Raw genomic sequence first — 21,053 nt, 5'->3', positions numbered from 1 at the left:
TCAGTCGAAAATGCCCCCCACCAAGATGTGGATTTTGCTGCATAACTCATATTACACAAACGCAATATTAACCCGAATACCATATTTAAACTAGTGGGGATGCATAAAACATATTATTGCCCCCCCAAAAAATGTGGGGGGTTAACTACCCCTTTAAATTGGTCCTGCCAATGATAGTGTTTCCCACACCATGTTAATACTTGGGCGGGCCACCCAAGTAAACTGGTCACCACCCAAGAAGTTTTCAAGAATTTATTTTTTATTTTTTTAATAAAAATAAATTAAAAAAAATAAAAATAAATTTAAAAAAATAAAAATAAATAAATAAATATATATATATATATATATATATATATTCCGATTAAACTATTTTTTCATTGCAGGTGAGCTGTAATTGGTCGTTGTCTGAGCCCTGAGCATTTGTGATGTCATCTTCAGTCGAAAATGCCCCCCCCCCCCCTCCAGATGGACAAAAACAGCTGGATTTTGCTGCATAACTCATATTACACAAACGCAATATTAACCCGAATACCATATTTAAACTAGTGGGGATGCATAAAACATATTATTGCCCCCCCAAAAAATGTGGGGGGTTGACTACCCCTTTAAATTGGTCCTGCCAATGATAGTGTTTACCACACCATGTTAATACTTGGGCGGGCCACCCAAGTAAACTGGTCACCACCCAAGAAGTTTTCAAGAATTTAAAAAAAATAAAAAATAAATAAATAAATTTAAAAAAAAAAATATATATATATATATATATATAGATATATATTACGATTAAACTATTTTTTCATTGCAGGTGAGCTGTAATTGGTCGTTGTCTGAGCCCTGAGCATTTGTGATGTCATCTTCAGTCGAAAATACCCCCCCCCCCCCCCCAGATGGACAAAAACAGCTGGATTTTGCTGCATAACTCATATTACACAAATGCAATATTAACCAGAATACCATATTTAAACCAGTGGGGATTTTTGGGGGGTTGACTACCCCTTTAAATTGGTCCTAATGTTGTGACAAAAGGATGTAGTTCCAAAACAAATCCTAAACCCCTCCCTCCTCCCTCCTCCCTCCTCCCTCCTCCTCAGTGGGCTTAGTGAGACAACAGCGAGCCTCCATGGCAAAGTTTAGCCAACAAGCAGGTGGAGGAGGGCACTGTGGGCTCCTTTCTGTTTAGCCCCTCGCTGCCCTCACCAAACACTCTCCCTCCCTCCCTGCCATTATTTGTCCCCAACGCGCGGCCCCCCCAATGGGCCCTTTTGGAAGGCGGCAAGGAGAAGAAGAAGAGCGATTGCAGCTGTGACGTGGGCGTTGTTGTTCCATTCAGCGCCCTCGCCATGGCAACGGGGCAAAAGGCCCTTGGAAGCATGCAGCTCGTCTCTCTGGACAGCGCAGCCAGCTGGAAGTCGGTCTCCGGCTCCAATGCTTGCTAAATATCCCAAATATTCCTTTCGAGCGCTGAAATGTTCAACTTTGCTCAGCAAGGTTAATTCACTTTGCACTTGTTACTTGAATGTGGTCCACTAAAAAAAAAAAAAAATGCTGGGTTGTTTTTTCCCAACCCACTCGCTAGGTAGATTTTAAACCGATTGGGTTGAAGATTGGATTTTCCGGGTTGCTGGTAACCCATTTCCTGGTAGCTTTAACTCATCATTGTGGGTAGTTATGACCCCTTGTTGGGTCAAAATCTTGCTTGGTCATTTCCTCAAGCCAATTCGCTGGGTGCAAATAATCTCGCATTGGCTTGGTTCATTTTGGACCCAGAGCTGGATTTCACCATTTTGGATTATTTTTAATTGAGCAGTTTTAAGGGTGTACAGGGACGATTTTCATTCGTCCATTTTGTTTTTCTCTCAGCTGACTTTGGATGAGAGGCAATCAATTGAGACCAGCAAGTATTCCGATGGGCAATTTAGGTGAATCTTCAATGATGTTTTTGGAATGTGGGAGGAAGCTGGAGTGCACCCAAACTTGGCAACCATTGGGACGGAATTCCATTGTAAACTCAAGAACCCTGCTGCTGGTGTTAAGAGCACAATTTGCTGTGATTGTAGCAAATTGCTGATGCTGCATATGGCTTAATACCCAGTCCACACATTTTAATGTGCTCAACCGGTCAAAATCGCCTGTGAAAAACTGGTGGCGTTCCACAAGGCTCGATGTCCAGTCCACATAATTTTAATGTACTTTACTTGAATGTCAAAATTGTCAGCAAAACTGCTGACTGTTTCACAAGACTCAATATCTAGTCCACACATTTTTTTATGTACTCTACCTGAATGTCAAAATTGCCTGTGAAAAACTGGTGGCGTTCCACAAGGCTCGATGTCCATTCCATATATTTTTAATGGGTACCTCAGGAGGAAAAGTACATTCAAGGTTGCAAACAGTGCGCAGAATACGGAATGCAAAATTTCCGCTGTATTTATTGTTTTTGCAATTATTGTACATTATGTTGGGTTCCGACTTTTGTACAAATTCAGTTTACATTACTAGTGTTGAAACTGAGCACCTTCATGTACAGTACTACATTTTAGAAACAACAAGTAAAGTATGTCTAGTATTTTTTGTTATTTTGGGGTTGGGTTTAAATGATTAGCATATAGGTTGTGTTTGGAATCGCTCCCTTTATAGCGAGTTTGCTATTTTATGTATTTTACGATGTAATTAGCAACAGCAATGACGTAATTAACCGCACGTGAATGTTCCAAAACTATTTTTCATTTGCCTCATGACTGCACTATATTGTTCATTGTAGCCATAAAAGTCCCTCTAGGGATTTGGGAGTCGGGAATGATTCCAGCAATGTGTCTCATTCCTTATATTCGCTAATCGCAGGTAGTGGACTTTTTTAGTTAGCTATATCATAGGAAGAAGCAGGGCTGGACTGGCCATCTGGCATACAGGGCAGCTGCCCTGTGGGCCGGCATATTTTGAGGTACTATTTCATTGTTGTTTTCCTCCACTTTAGCCCAAGAGACCAACTCACAATATAGACGGAGCAGCGCATTAATCCCCCCAATATAATAGACAGCAAACTGAAGCGCTGGTCAGGAGTTTAAGTCAAAATGCCAGGGCTGCTTGTTTGTGCCAGTCCAGCCCTATAGGATGAAAGGAATGAGTGAATGATTACAGCATGTCTTTGAAGACTGAAGTTAAAAGATAGTTGTGAGCGGTTGTCCCGATAAGTGATTGGCAGGTGATCAATCCCAGCAGGGCTGCATGAATGAGAGCGAGCCTTGTGTGTGTGTGTGTGTGTGTGTGTGTTTACACTCTTGCTCCGCCGTAGTGAGCTCCAGCACGCTGCAGGAGCGCTCGTAGTATTGTGGGGTCGAGGGGATGGGATGAGGGGGGCTTGTGCACAATCTCCCGTGACCAATGAGCGGGGTGCTGTCAGGGGTAACCACATGTGTCAGCCACTCTCGGCCAATAAAGAGCGGAGCGAGGCGGACCACAGGTGCGCGCCTCTGCCCGCGTCCCCTTGGCACAGCGCCCCGGAGATGCTGGAGAGAGACGCCTGGCTGCCCCGCGCCGCTTTCCCGTCAAAGGCTGCCGCCTCCTCCTGACTCCCCCACCCCCCCACCCCCCCTCCTACTCCCCACTCGGGCGGTGATGGCGACCGCCACGTCCAACCACTTCAGCGTCCTCAGCAGCCCCGGCAGCCCTCCGCCGCAGCCGCAGTCGGAGTCCGGGACCATGCAGCAGCAACAACAGCAGCAGCAGCAGTACAGGGACGCGCACGCCCTGCTCCAGAACGACTACGGCGCGCACCCGCTCAGCCACGCGCACCAGTGGATCGCGGCGCTGTCTCACCACGGGGACGTCGGCGCCCCGTGGCCGCCCAGCCCGCTCGGGGAGCAGCAGGACGTCAAGCCCGAGCGCGACGAGCTGCGCGACTCCGGCGGCGACGCGCAGCCGCGACACCATCACGACGCCAGAGCATGGCGCGCCGGCAGCACCGCCTCCGCCGCGCACATCCCCGCCATGGCGACGTCTGAGGGCCAGGGGCTGCTTTACGCGCAGTCCGGCTTCGGCTTGATGCCCGGCGGCGGGGAGCAGCAAGGCGGCATGCAGCAGCACCATCACGCGCACCCGCACGCGCACCACCACCCGCTGGCTCGGGACGACGAGCAGCACAGCCACAGCCCGCACCTGAGCGACCACGGAGGCGGGCCGCCCCCGCAGCCGCCGCAGCCGCCGCAGCACCAGGACCACTCGGACGAGGACACGCCGACCTCGGACGAGCTGGAGCAGTTCGCCAAGCAGTTCAAGCAGCGGCGCATCAAGCTGGGCTTCACCCAAGCCGACGTCGGTCTGGCCCTGGGGACCCTGTACGGGAACGTCTTCTCGCAGACCACCATCTGCAGGTTCGAGGCGCTGCAGCTCAGCTTCAAGAACATGTGCAAGCTCAAGCCGCTGCTGAACAAGTGGCTGGAGGAGGCCGACTCCACCTCGGGCAGCCCCACCAGCCTGGACAAGATCGCCGCGCAGGGCCGCAAGCGGAAAAAGAGGACCTCCATCGAGGTGGGCGTCAAGGGGGCCCTGGAGAGCCACTTCCTCAAGTGCCCCAAGCCCGGCGCGGCCGAGATCACTTCGCTGGCGGACAGCCTGCAGCTGGAGAAGGAGGTGGTCCGGGTTTGGTTCTGTAACAGGAGGCAGAAGGAGAAGCGCATGACGCCCGTCGGGGGGGCCCTGCCGGGAGGGGAGGACATGTACGGGGACAGCCCCCCGCACCACGGAGGACAGACCCCGGTGCAGTGACCTCTCCCCCTAATTACCCCCCCACCCACCACCCACCTCTTCTTTTTCTAAAATGAACATTGCGAGGACATACGAGTGGGATTTACAAACGTGGACGGATGCTCCTGAATTCGCGCTGCGGACTATTATGGGATGTATTCTTCTTATTCATTATTCGTACGGGACGTGCTTCGATGCTGCCGTGCAGGGAGCCAAGCAAACGCCTTTTGTGCGTCACTCTGCCAAATTGTGCGCACTCTCGCGCGCGCACACACTCACACACAAAGAAAGGCGTCGTTTGTGGACGTGTCCACGGGGGTTGGGCATGAGAGAAGGGGGGAATGTTCTCGCGTGGGCTGGGGGAACCGCAGTGAGTAAAAAGTGGGTAAATAAACGCCATCTTTGCGTGGAACAAAAGCAACAGGGGTTCCAACAGCTGCAGACACCTGCCTGTTCTTTTGCCAGCAACTGCAGTATTATTATTATTATTATTATTATTATTATTATTATTATTATGACTAGTATTACTAATATAATTATTGTTTAAAATATTTATTTTGTTTGTTGTGTTTTTGTTTTTTTTGTATTTCTTATTTAAAGATTCATTTTAGTTCCATAGTTAAATGTAAATATTGCTCAGCATATTCTTAATGATATTATTATTACTATTACTAGCGCGTTTTTATTATGGTTATTTTGTATTTTAGTTCAGTTTGAACGTACAAAAACGTTGAAAGCTAATAACAATAAGATTTTATTGAATAAAAAGGCAATGATAGTGATTGCAACAATATTATCAGCAATGCATCCATTCCGTATAATAAATTAATGATAATAATAGTAACATAATATTAATAATAATAATAATAATAATACTGGAAAGACTTTAAAGCTTTTTTGTGTGCAGTGTGTTTTTGATGTTTGTTATTTCTGTACTTTTTTTTTTTCTAAGCAAGAAAAAATATATATTCTGTGTGACTCCAAAAGCAATTCAACCCGTTTATGCCTTCCTCTCCTATGAAGATGGAGGACGTTAATTCAAACAAATAATACATATAAATAGTAATAATGATTACAAAACAATCTGAATAACATGTCCTCCTGTATACCAGCTGTACAACTCATACATTCACCCAGACTCTTTGTGGGATGTATCGCATCATTTGTTGATTTGTTTTTGTACAGGGTTCGTTTTTGTATATTTGTCAGTCTGTGCCAACACACACACACACACACACACACACACACACACACTCACACACGTTCTTGTGCTACTGTGATTTACATAAGCTTATCTGATGAGGACAAGGTTACACGGAGGCTGGCGTGCAGGTTTGAAATCTCCTGCTGAAAATGTGGAAACTCAGACGCAGCTTGAGGACATGCACACATTTTTTTTTTTGGTCTTTTTGCAACCTGTGTGACGTTCAACGAAGCTCTCTGAATGTATGAACAGAATTTTCCCAGCAATCTTTTATAATATTCATGATATACAGCGTAATGATAGTGGGATTTTATTTTTATTTTTTTTTTCATAACAGGCCCGCAGTGAATCCTCTCTTGTGGCCTCAATGCTAAATTTGAGTTTCTGCCTTGCGGGAGGTCATGAATGCAAAACCAAAACAAAACACTTATCGACCTGAAATCTGTGACGAGGAAGAAGAGAAAAAAAAGAACAAATCAACAATTGCACAATTTCTACATGCTTTTTTGTCATTAAATCCTATTTGTTTTCTATGACACGTTGGTGCTTATTAATCTGCAGCAGAACGTTGGTCGTATTGTTGTTGTTATTATTATTATTATTACTATTAATATTATTTTAATGTTGGTGATTGTGACTTTCAATACATTTTCAGGTACTGTATTTAAATTGGATTAGTATGAAAAATGTGCAAATTTCACACAAAAAACTGCATCTTAAATTTTGATTTCAATGTTTGCAGTTTTGTGACGAATTCAAAATGATTTAATAGCACTATAGTTTGACTAGGGAAAAAAATAGAAAGTTTTTGAAAGTTAAGGCAATAACAACATTGTTGACATGTGACCAAAATAATCAGTATAATTACCCAATTGAAAAAAAATTATTATTATTATTATTATTTTGCCCGCAATTGATTATGTGTGTGACGTATTTCCGCTGTGGATTGACTCACCTTGTCGTTCCGGGAACATGACGTCATATGTTTAGAAGAAGCAGGCGACGAGCGCCACCCAGTGGAGAGTTGCGGTACATTCGTGTATTTTGGGGACGCTGACTAAAGGTGTTGGAAGAATTAAGTCTTTTAATTTCTCGTTTATCTAGCCAAATGGAATGTTTTTATTGTTTAGTCTGTAGCAGGATTTGCCAAAGCAACACTTAACTTGAATGAGTGAGGGGAAATCCATGAATGACATTTACTTTAGGGCATAACAAATCAATCAATCACTGCCATTTCCAACTCCTCGAGGAGTTGAAACCCTGTCTGTCTTCCTTTTGTATCTGGTGGAATGATGAATTTTGGTCAAAAATGAAAAATGGCACATCATTTTAGTGATCAAATGTAAGAATGCAGTTTACAACAATAAAAGACAATTAAGTAATATAGAGTAAATAATCATCATTTAGGGGCAGTTATTACCCAAGCCCACCTTTTTGGAAGAAAAAAAAAGCATCCCCCAGCCGTTTTGGGCCAGTATAATGCTAACCATTAGGGCTGGGACGAAATATCGTTTGGCATTACATCGCGATCCTGTCCATCCCGATCCGTGTGTATCGATACTTTTGGATACCTTTATATTGCCGTGCAGCGCCTGCACCAACGGCTGCTTACAAGGAGCCTGTCTGATCTTAATCTGCCAAACCGATAGGTGGCAGCACTGCGCCACCGCAACTCAAAAAAAGACACGAACTAAGAAAGTTAGTCAAAGCTAACATGCCTTGACTCTCCTTGTGGGAAACAGGGGAGCTCCAGCGAGGAGGCGTTCCAGCTTGGGGTGGACCATCGTGAGGAGAAGCGGTTCGGGAAATGGAGGAATGACTACTAGACGTGTTTTAAAAGTAAGTCCTAACTGCTAGATTCATCCATCTAGTGGATGAATATTGCACTTACATGAGCCAGAGTGGTGGTGACAAGATGGCTGGCAACATTCTGTTTTGTTGAGCTGGAAATCAATCCAAACAAAACCATCTTCTCAGCAAACCATCAGATGGTAAAATTGTGGGTTTTTTTTGTTAATCTATTTCATATCATGTTGCAGAATGCCTAGGAGTATGTTTTATATATATATATATTTTGGATAAATTAGCAACTCTGAGCTAGTTCAAAAAAACAAGGGTTAAAATTGAAAAAACATATTTTGGTGTTCAGTGAAAGTGTACATGAAAGTGTTGAATTAATTAAAAAAAGTTTTTTTTAAACGACCATGTTTAGTAAGGTGTTTTTTTTAAACGACCGTGTTTAGTAAGGTGTTTTTTTTTTTAAACGACCGTGTTTAGTAAGGTGTTTTTTTTTAACGACCATGTTTAGTAAGGTGTTTTTTTTTAAACGACCATGTTTAGTAAGGTGTTTTTTTTTAAACTACCATGTTTAGTAAGGTGTTTTTTTTAAACGACCATATTAAGAAAGGTGTTTTTTTTTAAACGACCATGTTTAGTAAGGTGTTTTTTTTTTTTTAAACGACCATGTTTAGTAAGGTGTTTTTTTTAAACGACCATGTTTATTTAGTAAGGTGTTTTTTTTAAACGACCATGTTTAGTAAGGTGTTTTTTTTAAACGACCATGTTTAGTAAGGTGTTTTTTTTAAACGACGATGTATAGTAAGCCGTTTTTTTTTCATAAAAAACACGACCATATATAGTAAGGCGTTTTTTTTTTCATTAAAAACACATCCATGTTTAGTAAGGCGTTTTTTTCATGAAAAACACGACCATGTTTAGTAAGGCGTTTTTTTCATAAAAAAAACACGACCATGTATAGTAAGGCGTTTTTTTCATAAAAACACGACCATGTATAGTAAGGCGTTTTTTTTTTCATTAAAAACACGTCCATGTATAGTAAGGCGTTTTTGTTTCTTTTTTTTAAAAACAAAGGCGTTTTTTTTTTCATTAAAAACACATCCATGTATAGTAAGGCGTTTTTGTTTCTTTTTTTTTTAAAACGAAGGCGTTTTTTAAAAAAAAAAACACGACCATGTATAGTAAGGCATTTTTTTCATAAAAAACACGACCATGTTTAGTAAGGCGTTTTTTTCATAAAAAACACGACCATGTATAGTAAGGGTTTTTTTTTTCATAAAAAACACGACCATGTATAGTAAAGCGTTTTTTCATAAAAAACACGACCATGTATATAGTAAGGCGTTCTTGTTTTTTTTTTTTTTAAAACGACCATGTATAGTAAGGCGTTTTTTTTCAAAAAAACACAACCATGTATAGTAAGGCGTTTTTTTTTTAAAAAACACGAACATGTATAGTAAGGCGTTTTTTTCTAAAAAAACACGACCATGTATAGTAAGGCGTTCTTGTTTTTTTTGTTTTTTACGACCATGTATAGTTAGGCGTTTTTTTCACAAAAAACACGACCATGTATAGTAAGGCGTTCTTGTTTATTATTTTTTTTAAAACGACCATGTATAGTAAGGCGTTTTTTTCAAAAAAACACAACCATGTATAGTAAGGCGTTTTTTTTAAAAAAAACACGAACATGTATAGTAAGGCGTTTTTTTCTAAAAAAACACGACCATGTATAGTAAGGCGTTTTTGTTTCCTTTTTTTTTTAAAACGACGATGTATAGTAAGGCGTTTTTTTCATAAAAAACACGAACATGTATAGTAAGGCGTTTTTTTCTAAAAAAAAAAAAAAACACGACCATGTATAGTTAGGCGTTTTTTTCATAAAAAACACAACCATGTATAGTAAGGCGTTTTTTTCATAAAAAACACGACCATGTATATATAGTAAGGCGTTTTTTTCATAAAAAACACGACCATGTATAGTAAGGCGTTTTTTTCATAAAAAACACGACCATGTATAGTAAGGCGTTTTTGTTTTCTTTTCTTTTTAACGACCATGTATAGTAAGGCGTTTTTTCCATAAAAAACACGACCATGTATAGTAAGGCGTTTTTTTCTTCATAAAAAACATGACCATGTATAGTAAGGCGTTTTTTTCATAAAAAACACGAACGTGTATAGTAAGGCGTTTTTTTTCTAAAAAAAAAAAAAAACACGACCATGTAAGGCGTTTTTGTTTCCTTTTTTTTTTTTTTTTTTTTAAACGACCATGTAGAGTAAGGGTTTTTTTTTCATAAAAAACACGACCATGTATAGCAAGGCATTCTTGTTTATTTTTTTAAAACGACCATGTATAGTAAGGCGTTTTTTCTAAAAAAAAAAAAAACACGACCATGTATAGTAAGGCGTTTTTTCTTCATAAAAAACATGACCATGTATAGTAAGGCGTTTTTTCTTCATAAAAAACATGACCATGTATAGTAAGGCGTTTTTTTCTAAAAAAAAAACACGTCCATGTATAGTAAGGCATTCTTGTTTATTTTTTTAAAACGACCATGTATAGTAAGGCGTTTTTTCCATAAAAAACACGACCATGTATAGTAAGGCGTTTTTTTTTGTTTTTTTTTTTTATTTTTTATTTTTTTAAATGACCATGTATAGTAAGGCATTTTTTTTATAAAAAACACGACCATATATAGTAAGGCGTTTTTGTTTCTCTTTTTTTTTTTTTAATGACCATGTATAGTAAGGCGTTTTTTTCATAAAAAACACGACCATGTATAGTAAGGCATTTTTTTAATAAAAAACACGACCATGTAAGGCGTTTTTTTTTTTTTTAATTGACGATGTATAGTAAGGCGTTTTTTTCATAAAAAACACGACCATGTATAGTAAGGCGTTTTTTTTTTTTTTTTTTAAATGACCATGTATAGTAAGGCGTTTTTTTTTTATAAAAAACACGACCATATATAGTAAGGCGTTTTTGTTTCTCTTTTTTTTTTAATTTTTTTTTTTAAATGACCATGTATAGTAAGGCGTTTTTTTCATAAAAAACACGACCATGTATAGTAAGGCGTTTTTTTCATAAAAAACACGACCATATATAGTAAGGCGTTTTTGTTTCTCTCTTCTTTTTTTTTAATGACCATGTATAGTAAGGCGTTTTTTTCATAAAAAACACGACCATGTAAGGCGTTTTTTTTTTTTTTTTTTAAATGACGATGTATAGTAAGGCGTTTTTTTCATAAAAAACACGACCATATATAGTAAGGTGTTTTTGTTTCTCTCTTTTTTTTTTTAATGACCATGTATAGTAAGGCGTTTTTTTCATAAAAAACACGACCATATATAGTAAGGCGTTTTTGTTTCTCTTTTTTTTTTATTTTTATTTTTTTAAATGACCATGTATAGTAAGGCGTTTTTTTCATAAAAAACACGACCATGTATAGTAAGGCGTTTTTGTTTCTCTTTTTTTTTTTTTTAAATGACCATGTATAGTAAGGCGTTTTTTTTTTATAAAAAACACGACCATGTATAGTAAGGCATTTTTTTTTATAAAAAAACACGACCATGTATAGTAAGGCATTTTTGTTTCTCTTTTTTTTTTTTTTTAATGACCATGTATAGTAAGGCGTTTTTTTCATAAAAAACACGACCATGTATAGTAAGGCATTTTTTTTATAAAAAACACGACCATGTAAGGCGTTTTTGTTTCTCTTTTTTTTTTTTTTTTTTTTTTTAAATGACCATGTATAGTAAGGCGTTTTTTTTTATAAAAAACACGACCATGTATAGTAAGGCATTTTTTTTTATAAAAAACACGACCATGTATAGTAAGGCGTTTTTGTTTCTCTTTTTTTTTTTTTTAATGACCATGTATAGTAAGCCGTTTTTTTTCATAAAAAACACGACCATGTATCGTAAGCTGTTTTTTTTTTAATAAAAAACACGACCATGTATAGTAAGGCATTTTTTTTTATAAAAAACACGACCATGTATAGTAAGGCGTTTTTGTTTCTCTTGTTTTTTTTTTTAATGACCATGTATAGTAAGGCGTTTTTTTCATAAAAAACACGACCATGTATAGTAAGGCATTTTTTTTATAAAAAAACACGACCATGTAAGGCGTTTTTTTTTTTTTTTTTTAAATGACGATGTATAGTAAGGCGTTTTTTTCATAAAAAACACGACCATGTATAGTAAGGCGTTTTTGTTTCTCTTTTTTTTTTTTTAAATGACCATGTATAGTAAGGCGTTTTTTTTATAAAAAACACGACCATATATAGTAAGGCGTTTTTGTTTCTCTTTTTTTTTTTTTTTAATGACCATGTATAGTAAGGCATTTTTTTTATAAAAAACACGACCATGTAAGGCGTTTTTTTTTGTTTTTTTTAAATGACGATGTATAGTAAGGCGTTTTTTTCATAAAAAACACTACCATGTATAGTAAGGCATTTTTGTTTCTCTTTTTTTTTTTTTTTAATGACCATGTATAGTAAGGCGTTTTTTTCATAAAAAACACGACCATGTATAGTAAGGCGTTTTTTTCATAAAAAACACGACCATGTATAGTAAGGCATTTTTTCTTCATAAAAAACATGACCATGTATAGTAAGGCGTTTTTTTCATAAAAAACACGAACGTGTATAGTAAGGCATTTTTTTTTTATAAAAAACACGACCATGTATAGTAAGAAGTTTTTGTTTCCTTTTTTTTTTTTTAAACGACGATGTATAGTAAGGCGTTTTTTTTTTTTTTTTTAAATGACGATGTATAGTAAGGCGTTTTTTTCATAAAAAACACGACCATGTAAGGCGTTTTTTTTTTTTTTTTTTAAATGACGATGTATAGTAAGGCGTTTTTTTCATAAAAAACACGACCATGTATAGTAAGGCATTTTTGTTTCTCTTTTTTTTTTTTTTTAAATGACCATGTATAGTAAGGCGTTTTTTTTTTTATAAAAAACACGACCATGTATAGTAAGGCGTTTTTGTTTCTCTTTTTTTTTTTTTTTTAATGACCATGTATAGTAAAGCGTTTTTTTCATAAAAAACACGACCATGTAAGGCGTTTTTTTTTTTTTTTTTAAATGACGATGTATAGTAAGGCGTTTTTTTCATAAAAAACACGACCATGTAAGGCGTTTTTTTTTTTTTTTTTAAATGACGATGTATAGTAAGGCGTTTTTTTCATAAAAAACACGACCATATATAGTAAGGTGTTTTTGTTTCTCTCTTTTTTTTTTAATGACCATGTATAGTAAGGCGTTTTTTTCATAAAAAACACGACCATATATATATAGTAAGGCGTTTTTGTTTCTCTTTTTTTTTTATTTATTTTTTTTTAAATGACCATGTATAGTAAGGCGTTTTTTTCATAAAAAACACGACCATGTATAGTAAGGCGTTTTTGTTTCTCTTTTTTTTTTTTTTAAATGACCATGTATAGTAAGGCGTTTTTTTTTTATAAAAAACACGACCATGTATAGTAAGGTGTTTTTGTTTCTCTTTTTTTTTTTTTTAATGACCATGTATAGTAAGGCGTTTTTTTCATAAAAAACACGACCATGTATAGTAAGGCATTTTTTTTATAAAAAACACGACCATGTAAGGCGTTTTTGTTTCTCTTTTTTTTTTTTTTTTTTTTTTAAATGACCATGTATAGTAAGGCGTTTTTTTTTTATAAAAAACACGACCATGTATAGTAAGAAGTTTTTGTTTCCTTTTTTTTTTTTTAAACGACGATATAGTAAGGCGTTTTTTTTTTTTTTTTAAATGACGATGTATAGTAAGGCGTTTTTTTCATTAAAAACACGACCATATATAGTAAGGCGTTTTTGTTTCTCTTTTTTTTATTTTTTTAATGACCATGTATAGTAAGGCGTTTTTTTCATAAAAAACACGACCATGTATAGTAAGGCGTTTTTTTTTCTCTTTTTTTTTTATTTTATTTTTTTTAAATGACCATGTATAGTAAGGCATTTTTTTTTATAAAAAACACGACCATATATAGTAAGGCGTTTTTGTTTCTCTCTTTTTTTTTTTTAATGACCATGTATAGTAAGGCGTTTTTTTCATAAAAAACACGACCATATATAGTAAGGCGTTTTTGTTTCTCTTTTTTTTTTATTTTTTTTTTTTAAATGACCATGTATAGTAAGGCGTTTTTTTCATAAAAAACACGACCATGTATAGTAAGGCGTTTTTGTTTCTCTTTTTTTTTTTTTTAAATGACCATGTATAGTAAGGCGTTTTTTTTTTATAAAAAACACGACCATGTATAGTAAGGTGTTTTTGTTTCTCTTTTTTTTTTTTTTAATGACCATGTATAGTAAGGCGTTTTTTTCATAAAAAACACGACCATGTATAGTAAGGCATTTTTTTTATAAAAAACACGACCATGTAAGGCGTTTTTGTTTCTCTTTTTTTTTTATTTTTATTTTTTTAAATGACCATGTATAGTAAGGCGTTTTTTTCATAAAAAACACGACCATGTAAGGCGTTTTTGTTTCTCTTTTTTTTTAATTTTTTTTTTTTAAATGACCATGTATAGTAAGGCGTTTTTTTCATAAAAAACACGACCATGTATAGTAAGGCGTTTTTTTCATAAAAAACACCACCATGTTTAGTAAGGCGTTTTTTTCATAAAAAACACGACCATGTATAGTAAGGCATTTTTTTTATAAAAAACACGACCATGTAAGGCGTTTTAGAATAGAATAGAGATTAGAAAAAACGCCTTACTATACATGGTCGTTAAAAAAAAAAAAAAAGAGAAACAAAAACGCCTTACTATACATGGTCGTGTTTTTTATAAAAAAAAATGCCTTACTATACATGGTCGTGTTTTTTATAAAAAAAAAACGCCTTACTATACATGGTCGTGTTTTTTATGAAAAAAACGGCTTACTATACATGGTCATTTAAAAAAATAAAAATTAAAAAAAAAAGAGAAACAAAAACGCCTTACTATACATCGTCATTTCAAAAAAAATAAATAAACGCCTTACATGGTCGTGTTTTTTATGAAAAAAACGCCTTACTATACATGGTCATTAAAAAAAAAAAAAAAAGAGAAACAAAAATGCCTTACTATACATGGTCGTGTTTTTTATGAAAAAAATGCCTTACTATACATGGTCATTAAAAAAAAAAAAAAGAGAAACAAAAACGCCTTACTATATATGGTCGTGTTTTTTATAAAAAAAACGCCTTACTATACATCGTCATTTAAAAAAAAAAAAAAAAAAACGCCTTACATGGTCGTGTTTTTTATAAAAAAAATGCCTTACTATACATGGTCATTAAAAAAAAGAGAAACAAAAACGCCTTACTATATATGGTCGTGTTTTTTATGAAAAAAACGCCTTACTATACATGGTCATTTAAAAAAAAAAAATTAAAAAAAAAGAGAAACAAAAACGCCTTACATGGTCGTGTTTTTTATGAAAAAAACGCCTTACTATACATGGTCATTTAAAAAAATAAAAATAAAAAAAAAAGAGAAACAAAAACGCCTTACTATATATGGTCGTGTTTTTTATGAAAAAAACGCCTTACTATACATCGTCATTTAAAAAATTAAAAAAACGCCTTACATGGTCGTGTTTTTTATGAAAAAAACGCCTTACTATACATGGTCATTAAAAAAAAAAAAATAGAAACAAAAACGCGTTCAAAAATGTGTTCTTGTTTAATTTTTTTTATTTTTTTAAAACGACCATGTAAGGTGTTTTTTTAATAAAAAACACGACCATGTTTAGTACGGTGTTTTTTTTTTTAAACGACCATGTACAGTAAGACGTAAATAAATAAATAAAAAACGACCATGTATAGTAAGGCTCAGTGCTGCCCTGGCATGTTGTGGCACAAAATGGTACTACACTTACAGCTTGCAACTCTCCATTCAGACTTACCTGTAAACTGTAAAACTCCTTAAAAATATATGCGATATTGTGGGAGCGCAGTGTAAAACCGTAGTTGAATGTACAACATAGCCTTCTTTGTAAAGGCGCTGATAAATGATGCAATAGCAAAATCACACATATTTAATCCATTACCGCTACATACATTCATAACGTTACATCATGACACACGTTTATGAGAAGCAAGTCTGACTGAGCATTTATTCCATATCCATGATATACGTCAAGGTCACACTAGTAGGTCAAAAGTGGCACTGGGGGGGCACGTTACAAATAAGACACAAGTGCGATACTAGTGAGGCCACAGAGCGTACTAGTACATTGACCTTCTGGATATCAAAGCATATCATTTAGAAGAAATGCTCAGCTTTCCATAGTGTGTATTTACAGTCTATGAGATGACACGATGCACACACAACATAGAAGATGATGTCATGGCGCTATGGAATACAAGCAGAAGTGAGTCCCTGTCAAATGTTTCTTTTTTTCCTCCCCCACTCTCGATACCACCACTAACTAAATCTCACTACAGTTGACCTTGCAGACAGATTGTGACGACGTGTTCAAAGAAGTTTACAATTTCGCTGACAACTGGGAAAAATACAGTCACAAATAAAGCTACAAATCAATAAATACATTTACAAAACAAATGTAACCAGGTTACCCAAATAAAAAAATAATTTAGTCAAAATCTTTTTAAATTAAAAAAATAATAAATCAAAATTATTTTGAAAAAGTATTTACAATGATAGTCAAATATAAATAAAAATAATATAAATTAAAAAAGATTTCCCCACACAAGGCCAAATACGGGTGGCATAAGGCAAGGATGTAAACATTAAAAGTAAATTCAAAATATTAGACACTCACTTGTGGCGATGTAGCTTTCAACTATTTTTCACAATTTCCACTTTTTTTGTGGTCATTCCTTTGGGTATTATGCTTGCATGGCTGCGTTGGAGCGCCTCGTTGTCAGCCACAGTGAGAAAAGCGGAAATGACGGGGAGACAGAAAAACAAAAACTTGACAAACTGAGGCTTTCGAGTGCCTCGTTGTACCTCAATTGCTCCACAACTACATTCCCACGACTCTTTCCATGCACATCTGCTGAATGACAAATGCACATAACGGAGCGGCCATCTTTGTAGCTTCGCGGGTCACAAATTGTCAGCCTGACGCTTTGAGTGACCAACATCGTTTTTATCTACTTGTACGTCTTAAAAACAAATCTTTAAAAGAACAAAAACAGCACTCTAATGGGGCGAAGACCTCCGCCAAGGCCAAACAATCCTAATAATTCCGTTACTGTTTTGGTTTGTAAAAAAAGACATAAATTGGTTTTAAATAAAGGGATGGAAATTAAACTTGTTTATCCGATTCAACAAAATAAATTGACAGATGACTCTAATCTTCAGTTATATACATATATATGTATATACTGTATGTATTTACACTTAAAAGCATTTTGTCCATATGAATCTGGTGTAGTTTCATATCCTGCCTGCGCGAGGGTCAACAATGGTCGCCATGGATACGGTAATGTAACACACACCAAGTAGCTGCGGCGCACGACCACGCGGACGAGTTACTCCTCAAACGTGAGCTATTTTTCAACTTTGGTCAACACTTGAGCGGCTCCATTTCCGAGCACTCCGTGTCCATGTCAGAGTCGTACAACGAAATCCCCGTCGGGTCGCTGCCGGGCGACAGGGGCGGCGTGCGCGCGCTGCGGTCCGAGTGCGTGTCGTCCTGGAAGGTGTCCGTGCGGGAGTAGAGGCCCAGGTCGGCCAGCTCGGAGGGCGACGCCCCTTTCTCGGACGCGTGCTCGTAGCGGAAGTCCTCCAAGTCCACGAACCACTCGGGCCAGAAGCGGCGGCGAATTCGCTCGCAGTACATGGCCAAGTTGATCAGCTCGCCTGGACGACAACACGCACGAGACGCTCGCTCAGCTGGTCGCACGTCACATGATGTCACGAGAGGTCGGCCTCGCTCACCTTTGATGAGCTGCTCGGGTCGTGTTCCGGGCAGAGTCCACATGGCGGGCGCCAGGTGACCGAACACGGTGGCATCCACGCTTGAAATCTTGGAACCCATCAGGTACTTCTTATTGCCTGTGACGCAACAAAAACATGCAGTGCTCATTTTCACCACAGGAGGGCAGTCGCGAGCTATTGTCATATTCATTGCTTTTGTTTGTTACAAAAATGCAAAAAAATGACAATCTGCTTCTTTTTCAAGATGGCGTACCGAGCAGGGTGGCCAGCGTGCGCATGTCCTTCTCCATCATGGCGTAGACTTGTTCCTTGGAGAAGCGTCCCATCCCGTGGCCGTACATCTCCCGCTTGACGATGCCGCCGGTCACGTGACTCAGGATCCACTTGAGCAGCTCGCTCAGCGGCCCGCTCACGGACAACATCTTCTGCGTCTCCTCCAGGTTGTCCACCCACTGGCAGTACGCGATGGTCCTGTGGGTGCGGGCGGGGAGGTCACATGACCATGCTTGTAAACGCATTTGAAAGCTATGTTACATCCATTGAAATGAGTTCATTCCTATTAATTGGTAATTTGAGTCAGGTTTCAAAGAAAGATCGCAGTTGAAAAATCAAGCTGTCAAAATATTTTTGGGTTTTTTAAGGAGTCAAGGTTACAAAACAGCTGTCACATAATTGCATTGACAAATTAAGCTGTTAGAAAGAACCAGAAAAAAAAAAAGTTGAGTTGAAAAATTCAGCTGTCAGAATGTGTGACTGTGGGTTTTAAAGGAGGTTTGGGCTTCCATGCAACATCACAATTTTTTTTAACAGTTGTTACATTATTGCATTAAAAAATTCAGCTGTCAGAATGTGTGGCCTCGAGTTTTAAAAGGAGGAAAGTTTCAAAGGACGGTTTGGCTTCCATACAATGGTCATGACTTATTTACAGTTGTCATAAAATTGAGTTGAAAAATTCAGCTGTCAAAATATTTGACTTTGGGTTTTTAAAGAAGTCAAGGTTACAAAACAGGTTTCCATGCAGCATCGCTTTTTTTTTTACAGCTGTCACATAATTGCATTGGCAAATTAAGCTGTTAGAAAGTGCGATTTCTGGTTTGAAAGGAGTCAACGCTTCAAAGGAGGGTTTGCCTTCCATGCACGTCACGTCACAATTTTTCACAGCAGTCACATAATTGCATTGCTAAATTTAGCTGTCAGAATTTGGGACTGTGTTTTAAAGGAGTCAGGGTTTCAAAATAAGTTTTCAAAGGAGGTTTAGCTTCCATGCATGGTCCAAATTTTTTTTTTTTTCTAATTGTCATAAAATAAAGCTGAAAAATTCAGCTGTCAGAATTTGTGACCGTGCCATTATAGCTAAGTGAGTATGCAGTTATTTAGAATTACATTACACTTATATGTTTTTTTTTTCTCCAAACAGCCTGATATATGTACGGTATCAGCACCAGCTGATACTGCACAGCTGGATATCGGAATCTATATCAGGGCCCCCAAAAAATGATATCGGTTTAACATGAATGGCATGTAAGAGCGTCCTCACCAGTAGAAGTGCTCCTCCACCATTTTGGAGACGGCGCGGGACACGGCCTTCTCCTGCGGCGTCAGGCTCTTGTTGAGGCTCACGCCCAGCCGCTCCTCCAGGAAGTCGATGATGAAGTCGGAGCCGCACGCGCGCTCGTGGTTGTACTCGATCCACGGCATCTTTCCCTGCGGCGACAGCTTCCCGTCAAAGTAGTTCTAGAAACAGGGAAGAAAATGACATTTAGCCCACATTGATCATTTTTCTGCACTTCTCACACTTCCGTCCATCGTGACTCCCGCCTTGACCTCGTCCGTCAACCTGACATGACTAAAACTTCCGAGCGTTTCTTTAATCCGAGCGAGAACTCGTCCTACCCGGTAGGGCAGGTCCACCATGCGGAGGTACGTCTCCGTCTTCAGGCAGAAGGGGGACAGCGACGGGGCTCCACTTTTGGGCCGGGAGAACTGATGCAGAATGATGGCATCGGTCGAGTCCAACTCGTCTTCTTTTCTGGGCCAAGCAAACACACACGGAGATGTAGAACTTTGCAACCATAATAACGAACAAATTGGTACGATAAGAGACATACAATGGTATCATGATTTAGTTTTGTATATCAAATCAATTTAAAAGATCAAATAGTAAATTTGTACTACTTCTCTAAAGAGGCAGTTTTTTTGTGCTATCCTCCATGTTGTAATACAGCCCTTTGGCTTGTCAAAAATAATAAGCAGCGGTCACGTGACACATGACCACATGCAATGTCACGTGAATCCTCGCAGGGGAAAAGCAGCCTCCTCGCTGAGTGGACACGCATCAGTGTGGAAAGGGCACGTGCAGTGGTCACAGACTATACAAATGAATGTAAAAATTGTTTGACCACATTTGAAGTTTAGTGTAATTCAAAACAAAACAAAAAAAATACAATTTTGCTGAGTATTTAACCAAACCACATACCTTTGACTAATGAGTGTCAATTGTCTTGATGCTAACACATAATAAGAAACCCCATGAATGGGCTAACCTTAATAGCATTGTTATCTTGGCAGTTTTACACCCTTACAAAACTGAGATCAGAACACAAACACTTGTTTTGTTACTTGCCTTGTTAAAAATGCAAGATATGAGGGTTGTATTGTGTATTTTAAACGAACCACAAAACATTTCCTTTCACTAGCCTGATGCTAACACACAATGCAAAACAGTTAAGAAAGGCTAACATTGATCTTATGTAGCATGTATAGGGCAGTTGGGGGGGGGGGGGGGGTTACGTCACGACCGCCCACTCACGAGTCCATATTCTTCACGCAGACTCCGCTCTCCCCCCGCCCAACCTGTTAACATAAGTAATAAGAACCCCCCACACCCCCCAGTGGAAAACAGCAGCACTCCTCCCCCTCGTGTGTTTTTACCTGACGGCCAGCAATTCGTGCAGCAAATACGCAGCGGCAGCCAGCAGAGCTCCTCCGGTCAGATAGAGCGTCTTCCGCCACCACGAATCCGAGCCCAAGGCCGACATGATCGCGCCGCGGTCGCCGCCCAGGGGAAGGGCGACGATGGCCCCATAAAACGACGGCTTCCCGCCGGCCGAGACGCCCTGGCTGCGGCCGAGGTCAACCGCGCACGACCGCGTCCAGGCGAAGCCCACTTGCCAGCAGCAGCACATGCTCGTGGCCGTCCGCGGCCGCTTTCCGCCTCGCTGTCGGCCTCATGGGTGCCGCGGGGTCGACGGCGGCAGGCCGGCGGACACGACGAGCACCCCGGCCGCGGTTCGGCTCTTCCACGACACCGCCGAGCTCCTCTTCCTCCTCGATGGGAGCGTCAAGGTGGGCGCGTCAGTCCTGGGGCTTCCGGTTGGGCCTTTTGCATTAAAAG

At 38.6% G+C, this 21,053-nt stretch overlaps 2 protein-coding genes and 1 long non-coding RNA gene across 3 annotated transcripts in view; 2 read left to right on the top strand and 1 right to left on the bottom strand.

The window, feature by feature from the left end:
- The window catches only part of LOC144039914 (uncharacterized), a 49,407-nt gene extending 31,356 nt beyond the window's left edge, over window positions 1-18,051 (top strand). The window contains exons 2-3 of the long non-coding RNA XR_013289552.1: window positions 7,690-7,786; window positions 17,904-18,051. This is a non-coding gene — a long non-coding RNA (uncharacterized LOC144039914). The remainder of the gene's footprint in view (window positions 1-7,689; window positions 7,787-17,903) is intronic.
- On the top strand, window positions 549-6,435 carry pou3f2a (POU class 3 homeobox 2a). Its single transcript, XM_077553546.1, is given in 3 exon segments — window positions 549-3,474; window positions 3,477-3,530; window positions 3,533-6,435. Coding segments are annotated over 3 exon segments (1,413 nt in total). The 5' UTR covers window positions 549-3,347; the 3' UTR covers window positions 4,765-6,435.
- faxca (failed axon connections homolog, metaxin like GST domain containing a) lies at window positions 15,773-21,030 on the bottom strand. The gene is made up of 6 exons (XM_077553648.1): window positions 20,591-21,030; window positions 19,553-19,688; window positions 19,197-19,393; window positions 17,913-18,130; window positions 17,660-17,776; window positions 15,773-17,581 (listed from the first exon to the last, which is right to left on the bottom strand). The coding sequence occupies exons 1-6, from the start codon at window positions 20,842-20,844 to the stop codon at window positions 17,286-17,288; spliced, it is 1,218 nt and encodes a 405-aa protein (XP_077409774.1). The 5' UTR covers window positions 20,845-21,030; the 3' UTR covers window positions 15,773-17,285.
- Between the last annotated feature and the right edge of the window lie 23 nt (window positions 21,031-21,053).

This window comes from Vanacampus margaritifer, chromosome 19 (assembly GCF_051991255.1).
Source record: "Vanacampus margaritifer isolate UIUO_Vmar chromosome 19, RoL_Vmar_1.0, whole genome shotgun sequence".
NCBI classification, from domain to species: Eukaryota; Metazoa; Chordata; class Actinopteri; order Syngnathiformes; family Syngnathidae; genus Vanacampus; species Vanacampus margaritifer.
Note: the sequence above shows the minus strand (reverse complement) of the source record. Positions and strands in the feature narration are given on the sequence as shown.